Genomic DNA, 23,285 nt, shown 5'->3' with positions numbered 1-23,285 from the left:
TCTCCTCAATCTGACTAAATGGCCTAAAATGGCATTCAAAAAAACTTTATAATACGCAATAACTATTAAAACAGGTCCTGTCTGTCCTGTCTTTTGGTCACTTGCTTGCTACGAAATATATTTGGAATACTAATGGTGCTTGATCATGTAATCCATGACTGATTCGACTCTTGATTAGCAATCATTAAACGAGCAAAAGTTCATCAAACTTTATTATTCAAACCTGATGTTCTATGATCAAATCAAGAACATTTTTCCAATTTTGACTCAATTTTATGCTTTTTAAATAAATTAAAATTTCGTGAAGGTAATTTATGCAATCTTGGAACTCATCATCATGACTTTAATTATTTGTTTATTTGTTCTCGCAATCATTGTACGTAATCATAGCAATAATTACGGACATAACAGCAGTAAATTTTATTCTTTTATTTATTTCATGAAACTGTTATTGTATCAAAGAGGAATTGAGAGAATGTTTCATGACAACAAGCAAGCAAGTAAAGCATGGAGGCAAGAAGAAGGAATGAAGAAAAAAAAAATAAAATAAATATGCAAATTTAGCTTTATTGAATTTAAATTGTGTTATCAGAGTAGATTGGCATGGAGGAGTATAAAAAGTCGAAGTAGGGAATAACACAAGAAATTGACAATTTGTCGCTATTTTAAAAAAATTATTTTCTATCTTGATTGTACAGAAGAAAAAAAAAACAAAGTGGCAGGTATCAACATTCAATTAGCAGATATTTTAGATTATTCTGTGATATTGACAGATGGAGGAGGTATATATGGTGCTGTAAATCTCTCATCTTCTTCAATTCAAACTCCATTTATGCAATTTAGCATCGACAAAATACTTTTTTTTTATTCTTCATGATAAGCACCAAAAAGTGGGTGGAATTTCAATATCAGAAATGTGAAACCATACAAGTTAGGGAGGAGCAGCAGCTGAGAAGGATGAAAAAAAATTCCTACTAAGAGCTTACAGCATTTTTATTATTCAGTCTGTAGAATCGGTTCTTGCAAATGAGGGATGACAGCCCTCTCTATAAAAATTTATCTTTTTCTCTCCTCACTCTGTATTCTTATATTATGTATACCTATATCTATATAGCTGCTTCATTCATACTAAAGAATGTGAATATATATATTTTTGTATGCTATATCGCTTTTGCCTTTTCGGCTGAATAAAAAGTAGAGAAAAAAAATGTGATTATGTCTTCTGCCAGAAAAAGTATACACAGGAAACAAATTGAGTATAAAATTGCTATGTATAGACGGTTTAATGCTTAATGCAAATTTTATTAACACAGTTTTCTCTCCTTTATTCCTTTTTTTTCATCTTTGCTATAAAGTTTTCACAGTACTTCAAGCTTTTTCATCCTTACTTCCTTTTCTTTTAAACGAAAAAAATAAAGAAAGTTTCACTTCCTTATAGGAAGCATTTTGTAGATCAGCAACAAAATATCTTCATTCATTCATTCATTTAGGAAAGAATAATACGCTTTTGGATACAAATAATTTTTGCTCGCGGACTTTTATGTCTGACTGTGAAGATATAAAAAAAAACGCAATATGACCATGATTCCGATACGAAGAAAAAGGATAACTTTTAAGAATAAATTTTAATTAGCGTATAATGGAATGTACAGTAGAAATAAAAACAAAAGAACGAAGAAGAAAGTGAAAGAAATAAAATGTCCAAAGGCGGCATAGAGGAGCTAAAAAAGGATAAGAATTAATGGATGGAGTGCCATACAGCGTAGAATTGAGATAAAGTTTTCTTTCTGTCTCAATGAGATTATAAGCTTTAGAGTATTAATATATTTTGCAATGTATATTTCTCTCATTTCTTCAAATAGAACCATCGACCGTGAATCTTAGATCAAGTTAACAGTATTTATTTTTCATGTTTATTGAAGAGAATTCATCCCTTCAAGTATTAATAGTAAAACTCTTTTATTTGCATTTCATATTGCCAGAGTGGGAAACTATATGCTTTTGTATGGCACATTAATCGTGGGTATCATAATTACCGTCAGGGTGTCATGCAATTTATTTAATAAAATTTAGTCCGCGCCGTCAAAAAATCCTGCTTTGTCGTCATAAACCCTAACATCTTTCTAAGTAAGATTCGGTCTGATTACAGTCATAATACAGACACCAACACTGTAAAGTGCTTTATCTATAGGAAAATTTTCATCATATTTTTAAATGAAATATAAGAGCTTCTGTAGTTCACCATAGCAATAAGAGAGACTTGGGGAAAAGTAATTGAAATTTGTACTCACATCAACTTTTATTCCTTCAACTGTTCACAGCATATACATGTAGGAAAAAAATAGAAATAAAAAAATAAATTAAATTAAAAACCAATAAAATTTTCCCCCAATATATCGAATAAGAGATTACGACCTACCTTTATAACTATTTTGTGGAGGATTTGATTTTGGTACATATCGATAAAATTCCTCTCCATCCTTATACCTTTAACCCACACGTACATTTCAGTTGGTTTTTTTTGTGAATTCGGAATTGATTGATCGAGAGTTAAAATGTAAAGAAAAAGTAAAAAGGTTAGTAAATAAAATTTCAATGAGCATTAAAATCGGATTATTATGGCAATAAGGAATAGAATTTAAATTTTGGTTTCAATTGTCATTAAGCATTGAAAATGTAGGTTAAAAAAATATAAGGGATTTTCAATAAATTTCTAACTGAGCAATTTTTGCTCAAGATTTTGAATATTTTCAATGCAATCCTCATGCTTGAACAATTGTAAAGCTCTTAGAAATAGTTTTTCACAAGCATTTCAAAACTAAAATCATTGATGAATCTTTAGATTTAATCAATTTCATGTATAATTCATAAATTAAACTTTTAAGTTCTAAAACTAATTTAAGAAATATTTAGTAAAAAAATTCAATAAATTCCTACCATTTCACAGAGTATAAAACTTCTATTTCTCCATCCTGATAATTAAAATGTGAATTATCGATATCTTCATCACCTTCGGAATCTCTACTTCCATTAAGCTCATAGTCACATTCAAGGATAGCATTCTCTCCTCTAAATTTATATTGTGGAATATTTATTCTATTTAATCGTAGACTTTGTACAACTGTAAAAAAGGAAAATAGCAATCAATATGATTATAAGAATATAAAGGTCAATAAAACTTTCCATTAATATTTTTATCACATATAAAACTCCTACCAAAAGGCTATTGAGAAGCATTAATCATGCAAAAATTAATATAAATGTCAGTCAATATATTTACAAATTTCAGCGGTCAGTTCGATAAATATTTTATTTATACTATATTAAAGCAGTTCTTAAAGCAACTCGGGATCCATGATTCGATTTCATTTGATTTCCCAAAGGTAGAATTTCCCAATTCACTAGAGGAGTTGTGGGCAACCTATGTGCCGCGGCATACTAGTGTGCCGGGAAAAAAGCCATGAAACGAAGCTTACTGCCTAGGTATGCCATGAAAATAAAAGGTTGTACATTACTGAACTTGGGATTAAAAAAATCTGCCTAAAATACCTAAGTCTGCCCCTGCATAATTATGATGGCGAATAAGAACACCCATAAAAAGTCATCACTAGCTATGAAAATTCAACGAATGCATATAAACAAAATTTATAAATGTAGGTATTTCATAATGTCAGGCTGCATACATATGGATGTACATATTTTTAAAGCGGAAGTATTTAGCTTCAAACTATCGTTCAAGTACAATGAGGATGAAAATTTCAACAACAGGCAGCATAGAAATAGCAAAAAAAATTTGTGGCATGTGCAGAATGGGAAATGCATTGAATTCAACGAATATGAAAATGTTCATAAATTCTTTAGAAGATTTTTTTTTTCATGAAACGAGCTCGAAAAAAAATCAATAAATTTGATTAAATATTCATACATAAAAATGGTAGGAAGTGAAGATGTGACGTGATGTGCTGAGCTGATGAAAAAACAACACAGAAAGATGTCAATTCATTGTGATAGTAAGCTGACAATCCATTGTCATTTTCATTCATTATTTTCATAGTTACATTAATAGTAATGGATTTGTAATATGGATTAGTGGATTACTATCACATCCCACATCGTCTAATAATATTCAACTGACATTCCTATAATTTGCGTGCATGTATAGTAATCTAAAACAATAAATTTAGGTCTAATCCTCATATCATGTTTAAATTGTGCTATACATCATGGAATCTATGTCATAAAATGTCAAAAAATATTTATCTTTTACTAACTATGAAAAATATTGTCATTCGGTTCTCACGTTCTTATCAGTTTCGAAGAATAGAAAAGATCTTTTTTATCAATTCACAAATTAAATCCCTTTGACACAACTGATAAAAGCGAGTATATTTCCTTATCACTTTGCAATCGCCAAAAAATATCATTATCACTTCATATGTGTAGGAGGAATTATAAGCTTCTTTATTATTAAATGATAAATGCTAAAATAAAATTTATTTTCGATTTCATTTTTCGATAATTAGAAATTTTTTTTCGTGTTATTTTTTAAAGCAATGAAACAATCAGTCGTTCATAAAGGTTTGATAAATTCACATATAGCACAAAACAAATGTCTACTACACCAGTTCAATCTCCAATTGCATTGGAAATAAGAGAAGCAGAATTGAAGGATGATGCACCAGCATTGGAATATGTTGGTCATTGGGATAAAATTGGAGGCAGTGCTGAAATGATTAATACAGGAACGTCAGCTATGATAATGCTGCCTAATCGTAACCGCAAACCATATATAACTGGAGGTCCTTTAAATGATAAATACATTTTTGAGCAACTACATTTTCATTGGGTATGAAACGTGAAACGATTTCTATATAAAATTTATATTATCGAAAATGCAATGAACTAAAAGAGAGAAAAAAAAACTTATTGCAGGGTGATTCCAATGAGTACGGATGTGAACATTTGCTAGAGGGAAACACGTTCTCAATGGAGGGACATTTGGTTCATTACAACTCAAAATACAAGAACTTTCAGGAAGCTGTCACCAAACCGGATGGTTTAGCGGTGACAGGATTTTTCTTTCAAGGTTTGGGAGATAAGGATTGTCCTGAATTCAAGAAACTTACTGATGGCATTGAACGAATCACAAAGCCCGGTACCAAAACTCGATTGGGTGCTGATTGTTTGTCATTTTTAAAGCTTCAAGAGTTGAGCAAACATTATTATTGGTAAGCTAGCTTGCTCATGAATTTATGTCTTATAAAATGTGATAGTGCAATTTTAAAATCCAATTTTCTTCAACTTTACTATCGATAGTTATCGTGGTAGTCTTACAACACCACCATATAATGAAGTCGTTCAATGGATTGTATATCGTACACCAATTTATGTATCGGAAAAACAAATTGCAGTATTTAGGTCGTTAATATGTCAAGATGAGACAAAGTGCATCGTTAACAACTATCGTGATGTTCAGCAGCCTGTTCGTTCTCCGAAAATTATCTTTACTCGCAATATACTTAAATCGAAATTGTAAAAAAAAGAAGTATAGCTATACATGTATTGTACATAAAAGAGCACAAAGTACTGTATCACACAAGAAGGAAGAAAAAATTTTTATGTTTCTGTTGCAATAAAAACATTTTTTTTTTCTTCATTCCATCTTCATTGCTATCTTACGTTTTTATTTTTCATATTCTTTCTCTTCCTTCACATTCCTTACGGCACACGAAATAACGTGAGGAAAGATTTGTGTGAAGACATGATGATGGTATGTATGTATGAAATGAATCGAAGAGATGGTGGTGAAATTCACATTACCGTTTCAGTGGCTGAGGTGCTTTCATTCTCTTATTCTTTGCCTTTTTAAAGATTATAACATTTTTTCTTCTTCTTCTTTACTTCACAGAATGCACGGAAATATCATGATCATATAAAAAAAATTCTTGAAGCAGATTTGTGTTCCTCTACATTGCTCTATTGCCATTTCATACATTTAGACGATTATCAAGGGATGGAATAAATTAATGGTAATAAGCAAATTTTAGTGCCATTTTTTGCAAATTTTTGACATAAAATTAAATTGATTACTTTAGATTACGACATAATGGAGAATTTTATCATTTAAATAAAATTACAAAGATAACGATTAATCTGGCTTATGAAAGTATTTATTTATCATTTTATATATAGAATGACATAACTGTTGTGTACATTTTTAAAGATTTTATTTTGATGACAATGACAAAAACTTTGAGTTTTTGATGTTAACATGTTTAGAGACCAGTTTACTGCAGTTTACAACTTTTTGAATATTGTCCTGATTCCATTGATGGCAATAGCATTATTCACAAGCCACACTCTAGTGAAATTCGTGCTCAAGTTTCAGCACAAATCCTAAAGTGTCCAAAATGCTTAACTTTTTAGTCACAAAGAAATTGAATTCACAACTATGAGTATTTATCAAGGGAGCGGAACTGATTTAGCATGTTTGGCAATGATCAATATTTTTGTTCAGTTTCGTACCCTTGGTTTGTCCCAAAAATCTTTTAATATAGACCCCCTTCTCCTACCATAACACTAAGTTACTCCCTTGTGAACCAAATTTTAAACTCCTAAACAAAATTGCAACCCCTACCCGCCTACCCGTTATGTAATTTCCGCCAACTCATTTCAATTATCAAATTACTTTTTCACAGGAACTAAAACCATAACTAGTTTTAAGCAACACACAACCCTTGTCGTGCTTTGTATTTTCTTGTCATTTTCTCTATTCTTTCAATACTGTTCTTACATTTTATTTTATCCAACTTTATTTTACTTTATATCATTTTTTTTCTTTATCACTGCCATTTCGCGTCGTATCGCCTTACTTTTCCGTTTATTTTTTTCCGTACACATTTCTTACTCCACAAAGCGGCAATGAAAATATGAACGTTTTTTACGAGTTTAATTTTTAATGAAATGCAACAGCAACGGAAAAAGTACACACGACTCGCTACAGAGATTTATAAGATTGTACAAGAATTTTTATTAAAATTACAATAAATTTTATGCATGCTTTAGCTTTTATACTAAGCTTTTCCTTTCCTTTCTTTCTCTTTTTCTGTAACAATGAGAAAGGGAATTTTCCTTTCTTAATCTTAATGAAATTGTGGAAGAAGGAAGCGTTGATACAAAGTATTCTTAATTCTGTAAAGTTAAAGATAGTGAATGTGAACAAAAATGCAGCGAGGACTTGAGAAATATGGGAAATAAAATTAAATTTCAACAATTACAAATCTATTATTAGCTTGGGACATGGAAATAAATTTTCATTGTTATTTATATTAAATGCTATTAATGAGAAAATTGTAATTAAAAAATCATAAGGATTGCAAATTTTACAATTTCCCCAACGGAAATGCAGAGCTTTGTATTAGTGACATATTCTAGCAAAGAAATGTGAATCCTTTCTATTTAAAATTTCTGAAAATTCTATTTATGATTTCTAAATTTGAATCTCATTTATAAATAAAATAGTATTAGGTAGTTGAATAGCTTCGCCATTTATGTAACGCATTGTTGTACTTTACATCTTTTTATAGAATTCCAAATATTCAAAAAAAGTCAAACTGATCATTATTCCAACAAAAAATGTTTTTATATGTAAAGCTGCAAGAATTTTATAAAGTTTCGTAGAAAATGAAATCTCTTTTGACGTTGTTTCTTTATAAATAAAAAAGATTTTCTTGTTTACTCCTACATATGTCGCGTAAATGAACACGTCAGACATTAATCAATTTGATTTTAAGAGCTAGACATTATTCAAATCTAGAGTAAAGCGTAATGGGCAGAAATGCATACACTCTATAAAGTTTAGTTTCCATTTGAATTATGTTATAAGTTGTGGAAGTCCTTTTTACTTCTCAATGTCTTTAATCTTGAGATTCAAATATCAGTAAAATTGGCTAGGCTTAAGAAACTTCAACTTTACCAAGACCATCTAAACAAATCTTATTTTGAGATTTCGATATTATTAAAAATAGAGGCGGTAGAGACGGATCTATGACAAGAATGATAGACAGAATCGGGATCGAAAACCTACGCATCTCATCTTCCGATTTCCGAACGTCATGCATAATTTAATAATGGTTAATATTTTATTCTGCTACTAAATTTCTAAGAAGACCAAAAACAGTGATTGCATAGGTTTGCCATAAAATATCGATTTACTGGAAAATTTCCATTTTTCCAGGATCAGATTTTAAAATGAATTAATTAATTATTAATCGCTTAATAAATTTTGGTATTTTTACAATTTTATCGTTTAGTCCGACATTCATTATATAAATTAAAAATATTCAATTTTAACCATTTATCTCTTTTATTTAATTCCCTACAATCAATTATACAATTATGTTTGCATTAATGTTTGTCACACTATGTGAGCAAATGAATGATTGCTCGTATTCAGATATAGGTTTATTCAATTCAATAGAATCAAATTAAAATTTCAATTATGCCTATACAACTACACATTTTTGTTGAAATATTTTGTAGATAAATTTTTGCCGTGGCGTGGATGAAATGGGGAAACAATTTGTTAATTGCACGTTGTTTATAGAAATTTCCTGCGAATTCAAAATGCATTCATAAATTCTCGTATAAGCCAAATTTTTTGCCATGTATGTCGTTAGTGATATTTATGAATTTTTAATTATGTATTTACTTCATTGCTCATTTAATGCACTTACAATAATTAAGCCATAACATAAATTGCACACAATATTATTCTCACATTTTATATTCCATGTCTATGCTGATCATCAACAAAACAACTTTTTTTACAGTCAATGAACAAAATAATAATAATAATAATAATAATAATAAATGAATAATTGATAGTGTGTTGTCGTGAATGGAAAATATACGCATATGGAGGAAAATATGATTGAATGATTATCTGCATGATTAAGCAATTGAAATGCGATTTCTGTATTTTAGATTTTTCCTTTCGTACACAACCGATGATCATCATCATTGCATTCTGTTGCGAAATAACATCAATAATATTGGTAGTAAAAACATACACATATATACATCCTTTTTCATTCATGAATAATAAATCTGACAGCAGAAAAGTTGAGAAAAGAAATACAAAAAAAAAATTACATTTTTCCATTAACGAATGAATTTCACTTCACTTCTCATTCAGCACCAAACTAATGTATCGGAGATGAATATTTAATTAAAATGGAATTATATGATAATAAAATATTTTCATTGATAACACTACACTACGTTCATATTTTTCGTAAGTGTATATTCAATTATGTTTATATCTTTATTTCAATTTCATCGAATGTGCATATCCATATGTTCGTAAAAGTATCGTATGGTATGAGAAGATTCTCCACTTATCCGTTCATACATATTATGAGTTAAATTTTATTTTACACATTCTGATTGTTTCAATGCTGATAGCGGCAAATGAATGTGAAAATAATTTTCCATATATTTTCAATCGCATTCACACAATATTGTAGAGAACTCATGTTCATTAACACAATTTTATGGCTGATAAGCAAAAAAGTAGAAAAATGGATAATTCAATCATCATTGAAATGGAATTCATTAAAGCTTCAATTGTTTGATCGTTTTCACCGCATATTTTTCAGATTACTATTATTACATTTTGAAAACATGTTCTACTTTTACGTAATGATTTACTCATTTATGAAATTTGTCTCATCTATGACTTGTAAATTATTGAAATTTCTAAATTAAGGACTCACTACTGAGCGTAAAACCATTGATGTTAATGGAGACTTATTTTAAATTTACTACAAAATTCTATCAAGGTCTTCAAATGACGCCCATTAAAATTATGAATTTGAAATTTTTGAACAGCACTCCCGAATCCGACGCCCAAGTCTTTAATGAACTACTTCAGACTTTGTGGATGGCAAAAGATCGCGAGGAAGACCGAAGAATTCCTGGATTGAATGTGTTGGAAAGGATGCTAGAGTCTTAAATATCCCAAACTGGCAGAATGTTTCGAAGGATAAAGTTATCTTCAGACATTCCTTATGCGTTGCAGTGGGCCCTCGTGCAAGAGAACTTCAAATGCATGGGGAATTGCTCATCAAACAGAATCTTGTTATTAAAAGAGGTTTAGTGGAGCTTTTAAAACTCCGTGGCTGTGCCTATAAAACTCCGCATTTTCCATTTGTGTTGCTCGGACTAGAAAACATTCTGAGATCTGCTGAAATCATTAAAAATGTAAATAGCAACATTAATTGTTGACAATTTGCTTCAACTAAGGATGTTTCTTTAATAATTAAAGCTATTAAAGCTTTTTTTCTTAAATTTCTTATCGAAATCTGGAAAAAAATGTTGTCAATACAAAGAAAAAGTGTGCATTAAAGTAAGGAAACTGTAAACATTAAAGGAAAAGTTATAGCAACAACGTGGAGACAAAAAGAAAATAAAAAGAGAGGAAAAAAAATATTGAAGACGTAGAGAAAAGCTCAAATAATGGGCAATCATGCTCTACGTGACAGAGTATATTGTGGAAATGTGTAATGGTCATCAATAAAGGTAAATTGTGTACGTATGGTTGTGGAAGGTCTTCATTTTAATTCTTAGGCCATTATTTTAATTAAGCATTATTGTGACCATTGTTTGCATGGCCGTATGTTCGGTCATATATTCTTCGTCATAAATTTATTTGCGTTCATTATAGCTGTCATATTACTTGTGAATTTGAATGAAATTTCGCCACTGGGATATGAAATTGAAAAAGTCTTTAACCTAAATTGTCCCCATTGAATTTATTTTCTAGTTTATATTATGTCCTTTTATGTATTCTTTATTTTTCATTTAGCAAGGAAGTTGAAAAAGTGTTGAGAAAATAAAAACGATAGTGATAAATGCTTTCCATTTTTCTTACAAGAGTACGAGATATGAAAAAAATACGAAATAACAGTGAGACAGAGATAAAGTTTTTTATTCTATGTTTTCATTTCCAACTTCTTTCATTTTGTGCTAGTCTTAAGGAAAACGTAGTAATTTAAAAGGAGTGAGTGGGAAAGCAAAAAGAGAAATTTCTTTTTCCCAACTCGCTTCCTGTCACTTTTCTGTCATTTGATAGTTTTCTTCTGCAGTCTCATTTTTTATTCGGTGACATTGCATGGTACTGACTTAACCTCAATAAAGATAAGAAAGCTTATTACTATCGAATGATGTGGAAAAAAGTTTCTTTAAGATAAACCATATGTGTGTGTTTTGGATATCCAGGAAATGGAATTTTTAACTTTGTAGTATCTTTGAAAATTATAAAAGATGATGTTTAGGATCTGTGGGGGCTGCTTAAGGTTTAATTTAAAATTGAATGGTTTAATACTTATTTGTGGTATTTACATTAAATCTATAACAATATTTGACATTTTTGAATAACATTTTAGAATACTGTGGAGGTTGAAATAAGTATTAGAATACAATCAACAATACGCTGTTGATCAACCTTTTTTATGTCATGAAACATTTCGACAAAAGAAACATTTTCGCTGGTCAGCAGATTTTTGTTGATCTACATACAGCATTCATGTACAATCTATATAGCTACATGGCGTCCAAGTGGCAATTTTTATGTTAACTACCAAAAATCCAATTTGGTCAACATCTGGCTGTGGCTCAAGAATTTGAATTGCGGTTCTTTTTGCGTCATTTTCTCGACAATAATCTTTAATTTTCAGGAGAACTACCTATGAGTGTATCGTAGCACATACGCTACCTACCCATGAATTACCACGCTCTGTCACACAAAAATGCTAAGATGATTGATGATTATTAAAATGATATAAAAATAGAACTCATCAAATAAAAGGTTGAGTTCTGATAAAAAGAAGTAATCGACCCTCATTGACTTGTTTTAAGAGGTGATTATATAATTTGGGATAAATGGTAAGTAAAATTGTGGTAAATGGATATTACATCAAATTTAGCATAGTAAGAGTAGAAAAAATTAATGGAAAGTTTTACGGTATCATACTACACATATTAACACTTACCTTGACAAAACATAATTAAAATAATGGTTAAAATGAAACCCTTAGACTTTGCCATGATGTCAACTTTGAACATTTTGCTAGTTCTTCTGTTTATATATATGTTGCTGCTACTGCAATAATGATGATGAAAATCTATTTCTCACTTTTACTGAGCTTTTCTCATTTTCTATGTGCTCACCAAGTTCAATGAATTCATAAACTATTCTGCAAACTTTTCACAACAGCACATCGAGGATCACATCATGTTGATTAAAATTTTTAAAAAAGCACACTTTTCAATTTATTTAAATGACACTAGGTTTGCTGTTCCTTTAAACATGTGAATTTCAATTTTCTTGAAAAATTCAAGTTCCTTCTTTGATGACATTTCAAAGTTTTTCTCATGATTGAAAATATTTTCGGGCTATCCACTGCAATACAATATTTCAATTGGATGATATTATAATCTCATTTCATTCCTATTTCTGTATCTCTTATTCAGTTCAATGTATTTTGTTTTATTTGCTATAAAATTGAAGAAAAAAAAATTTAAACATGAAATTTTATATTTCTAATCCCGATTTAATTGGACTTTATTCATTCATTCATTTTATTGATTTTTATTATTCCTCTTTTTATTGGATTTTCCTTCTGTTTTGTATTCGTTTATGAAGAGAAATTTTTTTACTGCTTTGCTTTGCTCAGGAATCGAGCATTATGTTTTTTTGCAATACTTTCACAGATGAGTTAGAGTGAGTGATAATTTGATGGATGCAATAATTATACCAATATCCTTCCCAGTGGACAAAAAATCATTGGAGGCAGTCATTAAATAGCCTATAACCAGTTTTAACTATTTTTATACACTCGGGCCTGATTTTTACATTTCTTCCAATCTTTAGTTAGTTAGTTATAGTGATTATTTGTCTTAAATGATTTTTTGCGTTTTTCCTGACTGTGCACAGTTGCATGGCTCAGAGTATACCAATTCACAATTTGTGTGTCGCGAATGCACAAACCGAATTGGCGAGACTCGAAACAACGAAAAATCACCCAGAACTGAATAATCTTTCCCTGGGATCAAATCCGTGTCGTTAGGGTCTGTTGACCGATAATCTTACCAATTCTCAATAGTTACATTTCTACCGCTCTCTGGTAAGGAGTAAGTGAAAAGTAGTTCATGAACCCTTAGGTAAAACGACTTAAAATGCAAGCAATCAAATGACAGCACTTTCTTAAGTTCTGTTTAGATGTTCTTGACTTCATAACTACAAAACTTCATACTTGACTCTAAGACCTATCCAATTTTCACACTTATAAATTCATTCAAAGAACAACTCATCTTTATACTGCTTTGTATCGGCATTACATTTTTCCGATGAAAATATGATGAAATTTCAATTTAATTTTCATGCAGGCATAAAATAAGCCTATAAAATTTTCACAATAAATGTCTCATATAGTAATAATAATAATGGTGCATATATCAATATATTTCAATATTATTTTTATACAGAAGGATGAAATTTCCTTTCTTATAATACACAGAGAATGTGTAAAATATAAAGACGAAAAATATTACTTATTCAATTGACTTGTGAAGGCGTAAATTCCATTGCTTTTTGCTTCTTTTATTCATTCCAGAAACGTGCATTTGAGTGATTTAATATTATAGTGTTGTATATATGAGCTCTACCAGTCATCGTGTATATACATCGATATATAGATTGCTTGCTCTATGAATGACACCTGAGACAGTAAATGTGCTTTGTCCTGTAATATAACAACACATTTTTTATTTCATTTTTTTTTTGCTGCTCTCACTTTTTTTTATTTTATTTTTATTTGCCACCAGGAATGTTACCTTGACGACAACTTTTTTTATGTCCATATACGCTGCACTACGTACGAACGTATACAATATAGTAGTAAAAATACGAGTGCTTCCTTTTTTATAGCACGGGAGGTTTTTGTTTTCACGTGTCAAATGATAAAGGAGAGTGAATAAATGTACATGTTGAGAGTGTGTATGCCAAATGCCAGAAAGTAAAGTTTCTTTTTTTGGTCTTGAAGTTTTTCCTATGAGCTGTCGAATATATATTTCTCCCACACAAGAAGGATTGTCTTTTTCTTCTTAAAATTATGCAAACTCAACAAGAACAAAAAAAAAATTATGAATAATGAAAAAGAGAAACAATCCTTTCCATTGGCATTGGCAATGGCTAGCAGGTAGGTAGTTGAGAATGAAAATAATATAAAAAAGAACTTCTCTCGAAAAAAAAGGAAGGAAAATTAATGTTTCTCACGATATTTGTTTTACTAATCGTAAAAGAAATAAAAAGCTTTACTGGACGACAATAAATCATTAACTTCCATACTTTGGGTGTAGAAGTGAAGCAATGCTGATTTGTTTATCTTGAATATTAAATGAGAAATTATTATTTGCTTCTGAGATTTAATTTCAAAAACGCAAACAAATTTAGGTACTTAAAGTCCACTTTTATTGTGGTCCTAAATAGAGTGCTATTTTTAAATTACAAGTATAAAATTCCAAAAATACCCGAGTAATGCTTAACCGAATATCTCACCATCATGTTTGGTAGGATTTTTTCTAGTAATACGATTTCGGGAGGATTGGGCGAATCCTTGTCAAATCGACAACACTCTGTTAAATGATTGGAGATCGATCTCTGATAGAAATCGAACTCTTTTACTAAAAATAGAGTGATTGCTAATCACTAGGACACAGAGGCCATACTCTTGCATTCGTTGATTCGCCATTATATGAATTGATTCCCAAGATTAAACTCTGCTCAGGCACCTCTGTTAGGTAATCAAATTAAGGTTGAGATAGTCCTTAAAAATAAGATTAATTTTAAATTCAACAAACTGACCAGCTCAGGAACCAACTCCTCTGTCAATGAATAAAGGCAAAAACGCATTGCCAAAAAAATATAGAGAATTTTAAAAGAAATTACAGTATTTAACGCGGAAGTGCAAGTTATCTCATTTTGAGACTTTCTGCAAGAGAGTGTCAATAAATCACAGAGTGATAGCTCAAGTGCTGGTCGCATAATCTTAGAATAAAATAGTTACGTCCGGTTGTAAAAGTTTGAATACTCACATTCCTAGATATTTTCATGAAAACCAACAAAATAAATCACTTAATGATATTTATGGACTTGAGCATTTTATCTTAAGCTGAGTATGTAAGTTTTTATTGCCTTCATGATAAAAAGTATTCAGCATTTAATAACATAAATCTTCATATCAACTTAATATTTTTTCTGATATATTAATTCAGGTATGAAGCAGTTAGTAGTATGTTAAGTTAGTAGTTCATTGAATTCAACTATATGCAAACATGAAACTGTATTAACAATTAAATTGAGATAATAAAGAAGTAAAACACAAATGTTTATAGCGAGTGAGTGCTGAGCCGCTTTTCCGCATCGATGATATGAGAAGGAAGAAAGGAATTGAAAAATTCCGGAATTGTTTGTTCTATGCTTATCTTGTAGTCTATACAATACTTCTCATTCTGCATTGCATTGTTTGCCTCCGCTTATACTCGCTAAGCTTGTTTGCCTGCTTGCAAGCAACAGCAACAAAAAAAATTCTGTAGCATGAGATTGCATTTCTCAGATTATTAATAAAAAAATCTCTCTTTTTCCCTCTTTCGATGCGGATGAAAATAAATTGCAATAATATAAACTTTCATTTCGTCGATTTCATAAATTCTCATAGAGATGAGCAACAGCACTAGATGATAAAAATATCTTCTGCATTCAAAACACCCAAAAAAAATTGTATGCGAAAAAAATTGAGCTCATCGAAAACTCATTTTTAAAGTCGATTTATTTGCGATATTTTCATCACAATGAAATGATAAGAATGCATAATACGTACGTTCAGTAGAGATTTTATTGATTTTCATCAAAATGTTTAATGTAAACATTTCATTTGAGTACTTTTCACATTCATTTGTGGGTTTTAAGGAACATTATTGGAAAATTACCATGTAAGTGGATTTTTTCGTAATTTCAGATGTTTGCACTCGAGATTGATGGAAATTCATTTAAAAATGTTTTATAGTGTAAAGGAAAATTTGAGTAGCTTCGATAGCTAAATATTTATCAATAACTGATGATTCGCTAAAATTCTTGCAAATAGCACAAATCGTTTAATTGATCTAAATCCGATACCAAGCCTGTTAGACTCTTTGGAATGGTGTCTTTTTGGTTAACAACTTGGTTAAAAATTTAAACTTTATGCGACACCGATAGCGCATACGAATTGTCGAATTCAAAATTCGACACCAAATCAACGTGATTTTAACATGGATGTAGACGTGAATTGTAATGTGTGATAAAGCCAACAACAGAGTCAGGTACGAAATCATTTTTAGCAACCTAGTCTCCATATAGGAGCATGGTTCCAGTAATTAAGTAAGTATCCAATTCACGAATGATGTCTTTTTCAAGCAATTTGAGTAAAATTTTCAACCTTTTAAGACACACCAGTACCCTCCAGTTGGGTAATCTGATTTGAATTGAATCCTGAACTAATTCACAGTCACACTATTCTGGGACCTTGATCGATTATTCGTTTAATGCTATTAGTAGTAGCGACTCAGTACTGTGACGTGGACCACAGTTTGAGAAGCACTGCAATATTGGTATTTAATCCATTTAAGCTTGATGTAATCTTTTTTAAAATGAACATTACATTTTCTTTTTTGGTAGATATTTATCCAAGAAGAAACAGATTTCATTTCTTTTGGGAATCAAATTTCAACGAATTTGGATCAAGTCGAATCTACACAATTTTTCTTAGTTGGTGGTCAGACTGATAACATTTACATTAACTTTTACCTTGAAAACTTGTAATATGAGTAGTTTAAAACTATAAAAAAGTTTTTAAAAATGAGAATTAATTCAAGTAAATTTCTGGACATGAAGATTAAACTTAATCTCTTGATAATCTCTGCAAACTATGTCAAAGTTTACAAAATTTCAAACTTTTGAGCTTTTTGCTTCCAATCATAATCAGGACTTTAAAAACTCTGCAATAAGCTTCAAGTTTTGAGGATATTTTTTATGTTAAAAGAATCTTTAAGGAAATATCAAAAAGTATGGTTTTTAAATCTGAAAATCCAACATCAAAAACTTTTTTGCTCATCTTCATAAATTTATCTTTTCATATTCTCAAGCTTGGCAATCTTTCCTTTATATGTAGCAATGACTATTTCTATATATGACTGTATAAAAATATTTCTCCTTGTATATATCGTTTAACTCCTTAAACGTAGGTTTGTGTACTCAAAAAAAAAGACTGAGAAAAAAATTCATATATTTTGAAACTTTGCAAAGGAAAAAAGAAATTCTTTTTCATAAACATAAACATAATATGGGCAATTTATTCCGCAAAATAAGAGAAGAGAAGAAAATTTCTTCTCATTTCAATGTCAAATCATTGTTGTTGAAGGAATGTTGAATGGATAAAAGAATACGAATTTATATGTGTATATAAATAGAAGTGAAAGAGGAAAAAAAAAGTATTGAGGTAGTGAGTATGGGGAATATCCTTTTCATACACATATCGTGTGTGTCATGTATATATACATGTACGTGAATGTTCGAACATAAGCAGTGACATCGAGTCGACTGAAAAGTCAACGATGGAAAATTGAAACATTAACCTTTTCTCTTCCTCACATTCTATCATATTACCTTACCGAAATATTTCCCCTCATTCTACTACGTATATTGTATATAATTTTATCGTTACCATTTACGAAGTGAAAAACCAATGAAATGAAAAATTTTTTCCCTGTCATCAAATTTGTGACTTCAATCCTTCAATCTTTTTTTTTTACTTTCTTCGCTTTTTATGTGTGCCTTTCCAATATGCTCAGATAATTCTGTCTCGCTTTGAACCTCAAATAATAATAAATAAGAAAATATATTTTTATTGTGCAAATATTTATCGAGATGCTTTTGAAACATGTTAAAAAATAGAATAAATTTAATATTAATAAAATTATGGTCAAGTTCATTTGTAAGGATACATCAAGAAAAAAAAAGGAAAAGGAAAAGGAGATATAGAAGGGTAAATGTTTACATAATATCACTGCTCAGATATTTCCCTGTACCTAAATTTATATTCACATGCACAAACACACACACAAGTCATCTATGTAAATAAAAAATTTAAACCATTGAGAAAAAGGACATATGTAGCCTTCATCAATAGAGAAATGTCATAGAATTCAAATATTTTTTTATGGTTGAAGAAAGTTAGAAACAAAGTTATAAGCTTAACATGGGATTTCTGCATTTGCTCACATTGTCGTCTTATATGATATTCACGGGGCATTGAAGGGAAAGTAAGCAGGATTCAGATGATTCGAAAATTCATGGATCTCATAATTCATAATGTAAACATGCTTTTTGCACACAAAAGTGCCTTCATGTGAAGAAATTCTGTTCTGCTATGTTATTTAGATTTATACTCAGTGTCAGTTTGGTAAAATCAATTGCTTTTGAGACTTAGCGGTTAAACACTCTTCTTTTGAACTTTCATTTAGGATATATTAGAAGAAATGTGTAGGTAGACTCATTCTCATAATCATTCTATCAAAGTCATGTTTTAAAGGTTAACTATCATCAAGGGAACAACATCTTGACTGGTATTAAGAAAAGTTACATTGCTGTATTATGTTTATATTAATTGCTTCACCCTTAGAAATGGGTTTTAGCTAATAGGATTTAGTTGTAAAGTTATGGTTGGAAGAATTATTTACGGAATTAACATTAAGATGAACATTAACAAACATCATTGAATTTTTATATTTTCCTATGATCATCTTCAATTTCAACAGCTATTCTTGAAAGATTTGTTATGCAGCAATTCATTTGAGAAACTTATAATTGCAATATTGTATTTACTGACTGCTTAATTGATATTTAATAGTTAAGTGGAGAACAGCTTATGCTTTGATAAACAAACAAATTAATTAATAGGAAATGTTCAATTAAAATTGTTAAAAAAGGAGGCCGAAGTCGAATTGAGATCGCTCTGGTTCGATATACCGAGCAACATAAATGAAGAAGACTCAATCAAGGAGCCGCCTCTATAAGAATGCCCTATGACAGCCAGCAGGAAACAAATGCATTGTGATACAAGAAAAGACTGCGTATTCAGGAAGAAGTTTCAAAAAACATTCCCGAACGCCTTGTCCCGACCTCGAGAAAGCCTAGAGTTCAGGGCCAAAAATTCTTCCTCCCTTTTTGAGGCAATTCTTCATTTCGCGGTTTCCCGAGACTAAAATTCACTAAATGCAAAATGCTACTCAATTAAATGAAAGTATTCATTGAATCGGCTGCATGTGTATTCTCTGTGTGCCTCAACAAACAATTACAATTTAACTTAATTGTTAATTGAAGCATTTGGTTGTTGTATTTTGTATTCTCGAGAATGTTTCTTAATACACAATACATGAAAAGAGGATTTAAAGAGTTCAATTAAGAGAAAATGTGCTCCGAACTAAACAAATGTGATAATTTGAATAGGAATGTAAATGAAATTTAGGGTTTTCGGATTTTATTGCTTTTGTTACAACAATTATTTAATGGAAGGTTAAGATTTAGACAAAATACAAATGACCGACCCGAATCGAAATAATAAAGTTATTGGAAACAATAAAAATTAATGTTAACAATTTGAATTCTTTATCAAAATTCTTCGAAGCCAATTAATTCTGTAAAAAACATAAATTAAGATTGTACCTAGAAATGATCATGACTTCAAACATAAATTACCTTAAGTGCTTCATAGAAAAAGTGAATTTTCCCATGAATTGTACTTTTAAATTTAAATCGTTTAAACGACCTACAAGCACTTTCCGTAATCGGTCATGAAAAATCATTTATTAACTTTTATAGTTTTATAAAAGTAACTCTGCAATAAATGAATTGAATAAATTTTCATTTTTCGTTCTATTCGAGTAAGAATGGCAAAAAGGTTACGTTCATTTCTTCTATTTTTTTTTTTCACAATTGCCCTCGCTCATTCCGCATAATTTCTTTCTTTCTTCTCTCTTTTTGACACCAAAGTATCATAAATACTATTTATTCGGCATTTTAACCTGAATAACTTTTTTCTTTTTTTCTTCGCTTTTTTTTTTGTCTGTTTCTCTTTTTTGTTGCTTGGCATGTCTGTTTGTATTATTGGGGTGTATATGTATTTCAGTGGCTCCTTAGCAAGCAGCACATAAACTTTTTTCTGCTGATTCCAATTTTTCTGTAAATTCTTTTTATTGTAAATTATGTGGAATCTGCATTTTGCTGCCTCTTATTCTCTTATGCCTCTGTGTGTATAAATGAGTAAGGAAGAATAAAGATATAAGGTAGAATGAGGAGGCAGTAAATTTCAAAAAGCACATAGAAGAAAATTCTATTGTATAATAATAAGATGAAGGAAAAAGTTCTCTAAGTTATGTGTAAATTATTCATGAGATTTTTTTTTTCTTCCTTATATAACAGAAATTGACATCATTTCCGCGTTTATGACAATTGAAGCTGTTGCTCTTAACTGTTATTTAATTTCACTTTCATCACTCAATTTAACATATTAAAATTCTTTCACTTTTATAAAGCAAATTATGGCAACGGTAGCATAAGATTCAGGCGTATAGACTTTTATAAATTTATAATTTTATTATCATCATCATCATCATCGTTAGCGATCGTATTGCAATAAAGGATTTCTCTCAATTATAAAGAGTGACTCGAAATGATTGAATAAAATCAACAATGATGAATTATTTAAATTTCACATTCAATTTACATTTTATATTTGTTTTATTTCCTTTTTTTCGAACTTCCATTTAAAATTTTTTAGTCTATAACTTAATAAAATTCACCAAATGTGTGAATCACATTCCGACAAAAGTCACGAAATGATTTTTCTTGCACGTAATCACAGAAAAATAACTCTATTAGATTTAGCTCACTATTGAGTACTTAATTTCGCATGAATCTCTTCCTTTCATGAATGTCTAATGTCTGTGAAGACGAAATGTTTTATATCACGAAATATTTTTTCACTTCAAACACGAACAACATCCGTCCCGTACGAAATTTCATTATAAACTGGAAAATTACTGAGACGCCTCGCTGAATTTTGTCCAAAGAGAAAAGAAATCATGCTGCTCACTGGAATATTCCTAAAAGCATTTTCTTCTCTTTCGCTCTTGCTTCTCTATTTTGAGCACATTTTTCCATATCAGCATGGTAAGGAAGATATTGTGTCTGTTGGATGAGTTCTTTTGGTAACAACTTATGTTGTATATAATATGATAGATATAGGAAGTATTGAGTACACTACAAAATAAATTATTTACGCTTTCTAGAGAAAAGTCCCTGAGACAGATATGTATTTGATGCATCACAGTAAATGCACTTCAAGTGCAACATGTAACCTTGTATGTTACTTTTTCGATTAAGTTTTGATCATCAGATAAGCTTATAATGAACATTTCTGTTAGTCTGTCACTCTTTGTCATTTGCAATTTCAAAGATTAATCTGTAATTTTATGGAAATTAAATTGAACTTTAAAGGATAAAGTTTTCATCATCTACCTAAGTCATTTATCAACTTTTTGTAACAGCCTCAACCAAAAAATTATTTTTGTAACGACATTTTGTAACGAGGGGGAGGGGGGTCTAGAAATGTCATGTGATTTTAAAAGAATTCCTTAAAGATTCTAAATATACTTCAATTTCAAGAGTTTTATTAATTTACTTTACATCTTAAATGTGTTATGTCAAGAATTCCTGTCGATTATAGCTTTCACTTCGACTATATACGAACAGCATACTCTTGTGATGTTTTCTAATATCCGCAATTGCCTCTTCGTTTCAATAGATAATTGATATTTTATAAACAAGTTCTCTGTTATCTATTGACGAGCATTTAATATAATAATGTATTGAACGTACTTTCATAGTGAGCTTCTTTGTGTTATTGACGGGAAAATTATATCAAGCATAAGCAGTTTATTTTCTTTATGATCTTGAAGTATGTTCATCTTATCTCATCTTATCGAGATCTCTACTCCTTGTTATTTTTGTGGAAATTAAATAGAAAGGTACTTCATAAAATAGATATAACACATGAGACATACAAGGGATGGGTGATGTTAAAATCTGAATACATTGTAAGAAATTTCAAAGGAATCAATAGATTAACAAGACTGGACATTTAGGAAACTATGTAATCTAATTAATCAATATCTAAATCATGTTTTGATTCCCATGATGCGGTTCAATTTTTGCAATAATTCCATAAAATCAGAAATCAACAAGCTTATTCTTCTCCCTTCCTTGTTTCAACAAGATTTCATCCCCTTGAGGCGTTAATTAAGATTTCAAGCTGTACCAAATAGATTCGTTTCATTGAATACCGTAACTATAATTCAGTATACAATAGAGCACGATCCGTGCACATAAAAGGTAAAATAATTTTCGATAGGCTGCTCTTGTTACTGTAGATGCCGAAAATATTATGCGGTTAACTAATATATGTGATTAAATTTCGCTTAATTCATTTATTTTTTTTGGCTTGTTATGTGCCCATTCCAATTCACATCCAATTTAACAAATGCCTTTTTCGTACTTAAGGATTGCTTAAAGAAAACTTAAATGCCATACGTCGTATGAAATATATAAAACAGAGATTTTGTTCATATATATTTAGGAAATACTTACACACAAAGCACCAAAGAGAATCGTGTGTTGGATGAAAACGAAAATAAATGAAATATAAATTATTTTCTCTCATCGTAGCTCCTCAACTTTCCTCGACTGCTTATGTTGCTGTTATTTGTTCATTCATCTTAGCCGTTGTATTTCTTTCCTATGTAAAAGTATACATTTCATGTCATTCTTATCCATTATTTAAACGTTTGGAGTTCTTTCTTTTGTTGTTGTTGATCTTGCTGTTGTTGTATGCATTATAAGTATTACAAGAGCCATTAGATGCTTCCATGATATTGCCCTGAAGAGAGCATAATTTAAAAGAAAATTTATGATAATGTTAAAGTCTTCTTCTTATTCCTGCTTTTCTCTTCAAATCATTCTCGTACAACATTGCTTGTCTTACAACTTAGTCAATTTTTTTCAGTATGTATTCATAACATTTTTCGTTGTTGCTGCTATATACGTTTTCTTCCTTTATTGCATGCCCGTA

The 23,285-nt window shown here is 30.1% G+C and overlaps 2 protein-coding genes across 3 annotated transcripts in view; one reads left to right on the top strand and one right to left on the bottom strand.

The window, feature by feature from the left end:
• LOC139097631 (uncharacterized) overlaps nt 1-21,155 on the bottom strand; it is a 39,906-nt gene extending 18,751 nt beyond the window's left edge. For both annotated transcript variants that reach the window (XR_011545085.1, XM_070649524.1), the window contains exons 1-5: nt 20,883-21,155; nt 12,054-12,557; nt 2,938-3,121; nt 2,420-2,487; nt 2,292-2,311 (exon numbers count right to left, since the gene is read on the bottom strand). Coding sequence is in view for 1 of the 2 variants with exons in the window: in XM_070649524.1 (XP_070505625.1) it covers nt 2,292-2,311; nt 2,420-2,487; nt 2,938-3,121; nt 12,054-12,126 (345 nt within the window). In the remaining variant the exon portion in view is untranslated. The remainder of the gene's footprint in view (nt 1-2,291; nt 2,312-2,419; nt 2,488-2,937; nt 3,122-12,053; nt 12,558-20,882) is intronic.
• Nucleotides 4,563-5,667, top strand: CAH3 (Carbonic anhydrase 3). Its single transcript, XM_070649468.1, has 3 exons — nt 4,563-4,846; nt 4,933-5,228; nt 5,317-5,667. Exons 1-3 carry the CDS (start codon nt 4,610-4,612, stop codon nt 5,534-5,536), a joined length of 753 nt encoding a protein of 250 aa, XP_070505569.1. The 5' UTR covers nt 4,563-4,609; the 3' UTR covers nt 5,537-5,667.
• Nucleotides 21,156-23,285: the final 2,130 nt, after the last annotated feature.

This window comes from Chironomus tepperi, unplaced genomic scaffold, assembly GCF_022539635.2.
Source record: "Chironomus tepperi strain 1889 unplaced genomic scaffold, CSIRO-AGI_Ctep_v1 contig_425, whole genome shotgun sequence".
Classification (NCBI taxonomy): domain Eukaryota; kingdom Metazoa; phylum Arthropoda; class Insecta; order Diptera; family Chironomidae; genus Chironomus; species Chironomus tepperi.
The sequence above is the reverse complement of the archived record's forward strand: the minus strand, read 5'-3'. Positions and strand labels throughout refer to the sequence as shown.

Excerpts from the sequence above, each read along its gene's own strand:
- CAH3 (XM_070649468.1), top strand. The coding sequence starts at position 4,610 with ATGTCTACTACACCAGTTCAATCTCCAATTGCATTGGAAATAAGAGAA. Across the intron at positions 4,847-4,932 it reads AGCAACTACATTTTCATTGG|GGTGATTCCAATGAGTACGG; the intron begins GTATGAAACGTG and ends AACTTATTGCAG. Across the intron at positions 5,229-5,316 it reads TTGAGCAAACATTATTATTG|TTATCGTGGTAGTCTTACAA; the intron begins GTAAGCTAGCTT and ends TACTATCGATAG.